Source organism: Lactuca saligna, chromosome 8 (genome assembly GCF_052625555.1).
Source record: "Lactuca saligna cultivar CGN05327 chromosome 8, ASM5262555v1, whole genome shotgun sequence".
Classification (NCBI taxonomy): Eukaryota; Viridiplantae; Streptophyta; class Magnoliopsida; order Asterales; family Asteraceae; genus Lactuca; species Lactuca saligna.
This window is the reverse complement of record NC_136424.1, coordinates 219,153,972-219,164,568: the sequence shown is the minus strand read 5'-3', so window position 1 is coordinate 219,164,568 and position 10,597 is coordinate 219,153,972. Positions and strand designations below refer to the sequence as shown.

At 35.2% G+C, this 10,597-nt stretch overlaps 1 protein-coding gene across 2 annotated transcripts; it reads left to right on the top strand.

The window, feature by feature from the left end:
- The first annotated feature begins 2,612 nt into the window (after window positions 1-2,612).
- On the top strand, window positions 2,613-5,242 carry LOC145008949 (R-linalool synthase QH1, chloroplastic-like). Of its 2 annotated transcripts, none has more exons than XM_078967589.1 (7): window positions 2,613-2,928; window positions 3,017-3,287; window positions 3,457-3,829; window positions 3,959-4,177; window positions 4,282-4,420; window positions 4,527-4,801; window positions 4,888-5,024. In XM_078967589.1, the coding sequence occupies exons 1-6, from the start codon at window positions 2,716-2,718 to the stop codon at window positions 4,797-4,799; spliced, it is 1,488 nt and encodes a 495-aa protein (XP_078823715.1). In that variant the 5' UTR covers window positions 2,613-2,715; the 3' UTR covers window positions 4,800-4,801; window positions 4,888-5,024. The 2 variants fall into 2 exon arrangements, with proteins under 2 accessions (XP_078823715.1, XP_078823714.1); XM_078967588.1 differs by having other exon boundaries at window positions 2,615-2,928; window positions 4,527-4,775; window positions 4,888-5,242.
- Window positions 5,243-10,597: the final 5,355 nt, after the last annotated feature.

Below are 10,597 nucleotides of genomic sequence, written 5' to 3'. Positions count from 1 at the left end.
ATTCTTTTTCACTAGTCGGTACTATGATGTTAACTATGCATGTAATGTTTTACACATGCTTTCAACTGAAGACAGAAATCTATAGTCGTTAGCCTCATAATCCAGGGGGTTAAGACTATAGTATATGACGTGGTAATCACGGCAATAATTGAATATTATACATTAAGTAAAAACCTCCAACAAAATTGGGAGACATGAACATCATTGATCTAATTATTAATGAAATTATTGTTGATTGTGCCACTACAACTACAAATTACAATAATACGTACCAAGTCATTATTAATGAATATCATAACATTTAATCACTATAACTTAATGAAAATTCAGTTAATAAGAAAGAAGACCTCTGTTACAAGAAAGTAAATAGCAATGCAAAGGCATCATTTGGGAACATCATATCTTCCTGAAGCTCTCCTGCAGACATATAACAATTAATTAGTTATATCAATAATTAGATCCAAATTTTGCTTCCACGAGAATAAAAGAATTTACCAGGCCATGAATTCTTGCAATCAACCCTTCGCTGTAAAAGTTAATGTGCACTTTCAGCAACAAATTATATGAACAACTTAGTGATAGTCCTCATCTTTGTGAACTACCCGTTTGTACAAGGTAGATGCAACAATAAGTCTGTAAGTTATACATAAGTATGACTTGAAGGGGAAGTGATTGCTTAGAAGGATGGGTGGCTATGTGATTTCAAAGTAATCTCAACATCTGATTATTTTGACACTAAGTAATCAACAATCAGAATCATGATGATCAGTTGCTCCAAGACTCTAACACTGATTATTGAAGTTTAAATTGTAATAATAAATTCTGGAAATGTATATCAACATCGCACAACAATCCCATAAGAGGAAGAAACAAAGGGCAGATTCTAAGTCAATGTTATAGTGATTCCAGCAGGTATAGCAAAGTCGTAGGCATTTCTAACCCAAATAGAAGACACAAACGTACGAATAGGAACACCTATTGATCAAAACAATAATCCCACCAAGAACAGTACAACAAATACATGTAATCGTAACAAAATCGTACGCAGTTGCAATCCAAATACACATACAAACAAAACCTTAAAAACAGGAAGAAAGAAACACAACAATCAAAAAACAAACACAAACATAAGCTTAACAAAAAAAATGAACCCTAAAAAGACGGAGGCGACAGAGTTAGGGTTCATCAATCCGGCTATACCCGCGGAATTACGAAGGTCACCGGCTTTGGATTCGTCTAGCCGGAGGGTGCCTCCGATTGTAGATCGACCAGTAAATAAATTTCTAGAGAGAAGTGCTAATCGAATAAAGAAGGAGGAGGGCAATTACGTTAGTGGCGACAGTCAACTACAACGATCTGAGATTTATACAACAGTCGCCGGATAACTCCGGTCGGTGTACCGGAATAATTAAAAGCGTTGACGGCAATTGCGACAACAACGACTTCTAGCGACACAAATCTTTAGAAACGACAGCAATAATGACACCTTTTTAGTATTAGCTACGGAAAAATAGCATTAGTGCAGGGCGTGTTTCCCTATCTTTCCCTAAGACTTGTTTGTTTTTGTTGAGGGACCATATCTATAAATCTCTGCAGAAGCAGAGGTGGATCAAACGTCTGCAGTCTGAAAAAAAAAATGTTTATTTTTTTAACAAGTGCAGGCTATTAAAATAAACTGATTTTTTAAACTACAAAGTGATTTTTTAATATATTTATGACTTTGTTATAAATAATTAACACATCTAAATCAACTTTTATGTATTATTGTATAAAACCTGAAAATAAAAATGATACAAATTAACGTATATATTTGATAAAAACCAACAATTTTGGTCGTAAAGTTATGTCTAAACATTGTAATTATGAATTAAAGAATTTGATATATACAAATGAATGGAAAAAAATTTTGATTTTTTCAATTAAATTAATTAAAAACACGCAATAATTATTTTTTCTAAGAAATTAACGATACTTTATTAAATAATGTTTTATAAAGTTTGGCACAAAAATATGAGAATATTTCTTTTACATATTTATATAAACAATGTCAGTGACCATTTTTGTAATAAACTTTTATTTATAAATTTGTCAAATATATTATGCTTGTATCATCGAACTTTTTTTTTAAGTATTGTAACTTTTTTTTCAAATTGTTTATCACCAATAAAGTTGGAATAAATATAAATTATAAAAAACTAAAAAAATAAAGTATATATATGTGTTTTTTTAGGCTAGAAGATGTTCGAAGATTTTAGAAGACTCTGGTCCACATCTACACCAAAAAGAGGGTGTGCAGACATTTTTAGGTCTGCAGTCTTCAAAAAAACAAACAGTCTGCAAATGTTAATGTCTGTGTGTGGTCGGCGCCACGCAGACAGAAGAGACCAAAAAGATCTGCGGACAAAAAACAAACATCACCTAAATTTCATGTTGTGAGATCAGCCACATGTCATTGACGTGGTTATCACGGCATATATTTAATTGAAATCATGTGTAAAACATTATATGCATGGTCAACATCATAGGACCGACTATGACAAAGAATTAATATTGTCCACCCAAGCAATGAAAGTAAGATAATATTGTGAGTATTTGTTTACCGTCAAAAAAGAAATGGGTGCAATTAAATAATGGGCTAATAACGAGATCGAAATGACATTAAAAATTGTGCAACAACTCAATTGTGGTCTTTGGCTTTGACGTACCTCCTTCTCAATGGCTTTAGTGCGCTTCTTTTCCATGTCAAGCTTCTTTTACAAAGATTCTTATTCCAAAAGGAGAGGGTTTAACACCTGCAAGCCATTATATTCATCACAATCCACTTCAACGGACACAACAACTGCTCAATCCTTGGTTAGACGATCAGCAAACTATAAAGTATCTTTATGGTCATTTGATCATATTCAGTCACTCTCAACCAAATATAAAGTACGCAATATAGGTTCTATAATTGTTTCCCTTTTTCATGTCATATTTAATTTGCTAGTATATTCACGAATTTAAGCTACAAGCACAGGGAAATGATTACACGTCAAGAGCAGATACTTTGATAGCTGCAGTGAAATCGATGATATGCGAAATGGGCCATCCGTTGAGTACCCTTGAACTCATTGACGATTTGCAGAGACTTGGTATAGCATATCATTTTGTGGATGACATAAGTCATCTCTTGGAGATGATTTACCATAATTACTACGAAAGTCAAGACAAGTGGGATAGAATGGATCTAAACCATAAAGCCCTTGGTTTTAGATTGATGAGACAACATGGCTATCATGTTCCTCAAGGTACAATGTTAATAAAATATCTTTTATAACCTCTAATGTTTCATTTCTCTTAAGAGAATTTAAAGATTATTATATTGGTCCAACATCCAATAGTATATAAAGTTTCGTAGAACACGTCAAAAAATTAACACTTCCCATCATTTTTTTTTTGTATATAATTACTAATTAGACATATTTCGCAACTTCAACGACACAACTCGAAATCTCAAGCCCCACTTATACAATGATATGATGTCCATGCTGAACTTGTTCGAGGCTTCATATTATTCCTTTGAGAATGAAGGCATATTGGACGATTTACGAGATTTCACAGCTAAGTATCTCAAAGAAAATATAGAGCAAATTAATGAAAATCTATCATCATTGGTAACTCACGCTTTGGAGCTTCCACTGCATTGGAGAGTACCGAGGGTAGAAGCAAAATGGTTTATCCTAGAATATGAGAATAAAAGTGGCATGAGTCAGACCCTTTTGGAGCTTGCAAAATTGGATTTTAATATTGTCCAAGCTATGCACCTTAAAGATCTACAGCACTCTTCAAGGTAAATTATTTTCCCCATATGTATGCATTATTTCATTGCGACTTTTTAAGTATCCTATAAATAAACAGTAGTTAGAGGTAGGCTTGAATAGACTAATGATGATATATAGTTGATGACACATATGAACAGATGGTGGAGAAATACAAGTTGGGATAAAAATTTAAGTTTTGCACGAGATCGATTGGTAGAAAATTTCCTGTGGACGGTTGGTGTCCATTACCTACCCCACTTTAGTACGGAAAGGAAAATATTGTTGAAGGTTAACGCTATAATAACTACTATTGACGATATCTATGATGTGTATGGTACTTTGGATGAACTTGAACAGTTTACTGATGTTGTCGAGAGGTAACTGTAAATATATATGTACTTTTTTCCCTTGGAATTACAAGTTGATTAATTAGTAATTGAATATATTTCACATTATTTCAAAACACGTTTGTAATTTGTAGATGGGACATCAATTTGGTCGAAAAGCTTCCTCAATATATGACGATCTGCTTCATTGGATTCTACAACTCCATAAATGAGATGACATATAAGATGTTAACGAAAACCGGATTCAGGATCCTTCCTTACCTAAAGAAAGAAGTAGTTATTCCATCTTCTTTAACAATAGCATATCCTGCTTTCTTTTTTATTAATAATATTGTGACCATCCAATCTAATTTTGTATTCAATAACGATAACATGATAGTGGGCAGATTTATGCAAGGCATATTTAGTAGAAGCACGGTGGCATCATAATGGATATACACCAACACTAGAAGAGTACTTGGACAACGCTTGTGTATCCATAGCTGCTCCTGTAATACTTATGCATCTTAACTTTTTGACGTCAATAACTTCAAAAGAAGAAATTTTACAAGGCATAAAAAGAGCGAAAAATATAGTTCGCTACTCTTCCTTAATCCTCCGACTTGCTAACGACTTGGGGACATCCTCGGTAATTATAACCACATTCAGTTAAACGTATTTCTCAATATACTCACTATTTTCATTATCAAAAGGTATTTTAAATAAATAAGCACTAATATATATTCTCTTATTCCTTCAAGGATGAAATTGCAAGAGGGGATAATCCAAAATCAATCCAATGTTACATGCATGAGACTGGTGCTACAGAAACGGAAGCTAGAAGGTATATCCAAAAGTTAATCATGGAAACATGGAAGAAACTTAATAAGGAACGGGGAGGTGCAAACTCTCAGTTTTTAAGGGAGTTTAATGATGGTGCAACAAACCTTGCGAGGATGGCACAATTCATGTACGGTGATGGAGACAGGCATGGTTGTCCAGAATTGACTAGACCCCATGTCGTATCCCTATTATTCAATCCAATCCAATGAATCCATGAACCACGAATTGTCTTTTAATACAATTATTCTTTATTTATAAATTGAGATATCAAAATGTTACCCCGTGTTATATATGCAAAAATGAAATTTACATATGATTAGCTAAAATTCCATCAATACAAGGGGCTGTACACAAACTGGATCAAGCTACATATAGCCGTACAATTAATACATTACAATTACAACACTACAACAATAACAGGCAATAGCGGCGATACCTTTAGCAGCGACGGTCACTTTTAGCAGCAACATCAAACAAACGCGTTTTTTCACCGCTAAAAGTGTCCGTAATCGGTAAAGGCTTATGTTGGCGATTCGCGTCATTTCAACCCTAACCATTGATTTAGACGATGATCCAACGACTAGGAGGACATAGAAAACCCCGCGTTATTTTCCCTCCGGTGTGTCGCCGCTAAAGGCTGCCCGTCGCCGCTAAAGGCGTCACCGCTATTACCTGTTCTGGCGATCCGCGCCATTTCAATCTCATCCGTCGATTTAAGTAATGATCCAACGATGTAGAAAACCCCAGATAGTTTTCCCTCCAATGTGTCGCTGCTAACGGTCGCCCGTCGCCGCTAAAGGCGTCGACGCTAAAGAAAATCAACAATAAAATCAACTTCTTCTTCACTTTCTTTCCTGATCTACTTCTGTGTTTCCCCTCTTCCTCTCCATTTCCCACCTTCTTGCCCGAGTATACCGCCACCACCATTGTTCATGACGAAAATTTGATATTTTAGATGTGTATTTGTATGTGTATTTTGTGTTTGTAGAAGTGGATATGTACGTACATGTGTATTTTGAGTGTATTTTTATGTATGTATATGTGTTTTTGTATGATCATTTATATGTATATGTGTATTTTGTATGTAAATTATGTATGTGTATGTGTTTTTGTATGTATATGGGTATTTTGTATGTGTATTATGTATGTATGTGTGTTTGTATGTATACAAATACATATAAATAGCGGTGACACCTTTAATGGCGACAGATAGTATTAGCAGCGATGCGTCTTTAGTGGCGACAGAAGGCAATAGCGGCGACCAAAGAAGCATTAGCAACGAACAAATAGCAACGACCCTTTAGCGTTGACGTATCGCCGCTAAAGGTATTAGCGGCGACATTTTCGACCTTTAGCGGCGACGCCCGTCGCCGGTAATACTCTAATTTCTTGTAGTGCAACTATATACAATATCTTAATCTTTTGTAATGGAGGAGTGGAATGGTTGTCTTGTATTTCACTGCATGCGGGGGATATTTAAAGTAAAAGAGGAGGAGAACCCGTTGCTTAGTCCAAAAAAATTTCAATCCGCGACGTGAAGGTGGTCCATTGATTCAAATGGAGTATGGAAAATTCATATGACATTAGAACTTTTGGCAAAGTGGCAAATAAGTTGAGGGCCTCCCACGCCCAAGGCAAGCTGGGTTATTGCCCAAAACAGCAACTAATAGTGGAGCATCAGACTGTAGGAAGCTGTCATGGGAAGTATTGTCATTTGGACCAAACTTTTTATCCACAAAATGATCCGGTCCATGTGTCCAGCCGAAAAGGGAGGGCATCGAGTCCAAGACCTGAAGGCACGAATCACAACTAGTGTTATATAAATTTGGTTGCCGGGTTGACCGATGTACAATAATCATTTTATCCTTGAAAAAAAAAAAAGAAAAAAAAATCATGGGAACCCGATTTCAATCTAAGATAATATTAAATGAGAAATGGTCTTAACATGAATTAGTATAAATAAACAAAATACTCGAAAATAAATACAAGATCCAAAAGAATGTCATAAAACACATTAGAAATATGTTAAACGCTGCTTGAGAAACAAAATACTCAAAATAAGATCCACATTAAATTATATGTTTAAATGACTGATCGATGTGGCTTCTCACATCCAAACTCATCAACGATTGTAAATTTTAATAAATATCACAAAAGTTGTTATTGAAATAAAGTGAAATACTAATCTTATTGATTAATCGATCAAAAGCCTAGTGTAATACCCAACTAGATCTACGGGTTGCCCGATAAAATAATTTTCATTTAGTGTTTACTCAAATAAACATCTAGAGTTTTACGTACTTTCTATCTAATTATTTTTATTTTTATTTTTCATATGGATACTACTATGCATAAATATTTTTTATCAATTGGACAGAAAACATCTTAAATAATAACATACCTTGATAGAAAAACAATAAAGTGCAATAATATAACAAAATAAGTAAAATATAACGATATACTAACCAAATAAAAAAAAAAAAAAGTAAATTGTCATTTCTTGCAAAGAAGGGTAATATATTAAAATTTGAGAACTTGAAATCAAAGATTTTGGTACCAATAATAAACAAAAAAAGGAAGTACATTATTTTTTTTGCAAATCATTATACTTCATTGATTCATGAGGGGTGGGGGTGGGGTGTCTCAAAAGTCATAACCATGAATTCAATTATTCTTTATTCAAGTTTGCTCCAACATTATACTTGTTTTCACAACTTTAGCAAATTTTTTCCCATTCATTCGGCCGAGAATCTGCAGTAGAGTAAAGAACACTATCAGTTTGAGTAAAATAAAAGTACATAGCTTATATTAGACAAAACACAACATTTTTTTTTTAATTTTCTCAAAATCCATATCTACAATTATTCTAATTTTATGATCTTCTAGGTGACATTCTTGAGAAGATAATTTTTAAAGAAATCAAATTGAAATGGAAATCAATTGTTTTAATTGAATCTGATTTGGGTACTTTATGTGTTGTGGTTTAGCCATTAAAACAAGTACATATAAAGATAAACCGTGAATTTCAGTACTAATCAAAGATTACATCATATCCTAAATATTTAGTATTAGATAGATACAATCAGGTACCATCCAATATAAGCAATACAATATTATGTTCTAAACATTGTCTAACATTCTCTTAAAAGCAGAGGGCAGGGAACGAGTTGCAGCTTGGATCTTAAAAAGGTAAATCTTTGAGAGGACAATGGTTTTGAAAACACATCAACGAATTTGATCAGCAATAGAAATGAACTGAACACGAAATTGCCCAGCCGCCACTCGTTCACGAACAAAGTGAAAATCCACATCAACACGCATGAACTGGATTAACAGAAACATAAGTGGCTCATAGATTGTCAGACCAGAGTGTGGGTGATTGTTTTACTGGAACATTTAGTTTAGTAAGAAGGGATTTCAACCAGATCAGTTCAGCAACAACATACGCAAGGGCTTTATATTCTGACTCAGTTTACGATCTTTAAATAGTGTGTTGTTTGTGAGCAATCCAAGCGATCAAGTTTGATCCCAAGTAGATAGTAAATCCTCCCGTGGAATGTCGATCATTTGGACAACCAACCCAATCTAAATCTGAAAATGCATGAATAGGATTCGAAGTAGAGTGTTGCCAATGGATATCCATAAAAGGATGTAAAGAACATCTCGAGTTGTGACGCAGAGAATACCATAATCAGTTGTGCCCTGTAAGTAATGCAAGATTCGTTTAACTGCAACCCATTGATTTTCTATAAGAGCATCCAAAAACTAACATACTTTATTCACAGCTAAAGCAATATCTTGTCGAGAAAGAGTGACATATTGAAGAGCTCCCACCATTTGTCGTTATATAGTTGGATCGGTGAGAAGAGTATCATCAAGAGATAAGACTTAAGTGGTGGTCATGGGAGAGGATATTGGTTTGCAATCGTTGAGACCAGAGCGATGAAGAATATCCAAGATGTACTTTTGTTGAGACAAAATAAGACTAGAATCATGAGAAACAACTTCAATACCTAAGAAAAAAAATGCAATTTACCAAGGTCTTTAATAGCAGAAGTGGATCCCAAGTGTTAAATAACGTGTATCATTACCAATAATAATAATAATGTCATCCAATAGATAAGGATATAAATCAGTGTGCGACGAGATGGTAGAATAAACAATGATGGACCCGTGTGAGAGCCATTGAAACCGAAACTGTGTAGCGCAGTGATGAGTCGTTGAAAACAGACCCTCGGGACTTGTTGTAGGTCGTAGAGGGATTTGCATAGTAAGCACACATGATCCGATTTTGAGGCATCAATAAAGCCTTGTGGTTTTCGGATGTAAACCGTTTCTTTTAAATCACCACATAAGAAAGTGTTTTGAACGTTGAGTTATTAGAGGGACTAGTTGTTGGTCACGGTAAGAGAGAGAACTACACAAATGGTGGTGGCTTTGATGACGGGTCTAAAAGTCCCGTGATAATCAATACCAGGTTGTTGTTTGAAACCTTTAGCGACAAAACGAGCTTTAAAGCGAGAGATGTTTCCCTGTCGATCTTGGTTCAGTTTAGAAGCCCATTTGCACTCAATAAAGTTGGTGTTTGCAAGAGGTGGCACTAAGGTCCCGGTGCTATTTTTGTGAGAGCATGAATCTCTACGACCATGACAGCATACCAAATGAGAATTTTGTTAGCTATTGAGAATGAAGTTGGTTTCATATGTAGGACAGTACCAGTGTAGGACGAGGGGTTATAGGGGGTGGCGTGTTTTGGGTTGAGATGTTGGTTTGGAGATCGGTACGAGGGGCAACAAGTAGAGTTGGAGCTCCAGGCATAGAGGGCTCGGTGGACATAGGTGCGGTGGCTGGTGGGTGGTAAGAATTGTAGCGGTTCTGAGGAAGTAAAAATTTGAGATTGAAGGGGGTAGATGACAGTGGAGTGTCGGTTATAGGGGTAGAGGTGGTATCAGATAGGTCAGGTATAGGACAAGGATATGAAGCAACATATGGTGTATTAGTAGTGGGGGGTAGATGTAGTAGGTGATGGTAATCTAAAAGGAAAAACATCTCACTGAAACAAACACGGCGAGCAATGTAAATGTGATCACTGGAGGTGTCAAGACAACAGTGTCCATGATGTAATGGACTGTAACCTAGGAAGGTACAAGGGGCAAACCCTAAATCCACTTTATGGCGATTGTAAGGGTGAAGATGAGGGAAGCATTCATAACTCAAGACCCGAAGAAATGAGTAATTAGGTATTCGACCGAAGTCAAGTTGGTATGGAGACTTATTGGATGAAATACGTGAATGGAGGCAGTTTATAAGATACACATATATTTTTAATGCAATTTGCCAAAAACTTGAGGAAGATTGGCATGGGCAAGGAGAATAAGACCACTTTCAACAACGTGACAATGACGTCTCTCAACAAAACCATTTTTTTCGCTAGTGTGAGGATATGACCGACGATGAATAATAACAATATTTGTGAAAAAGGGAGATAAGTTGTGAAATTCACCTCCCCAGTTAGTTTGGACACTTTTGATTTTTGAATTAAATTGTTGTTCGACCATTTTCACAAAATTGGTAAAGGTGGTGTATACATATGATTTTAATGTCAACAAATAAAACCACATATACTAA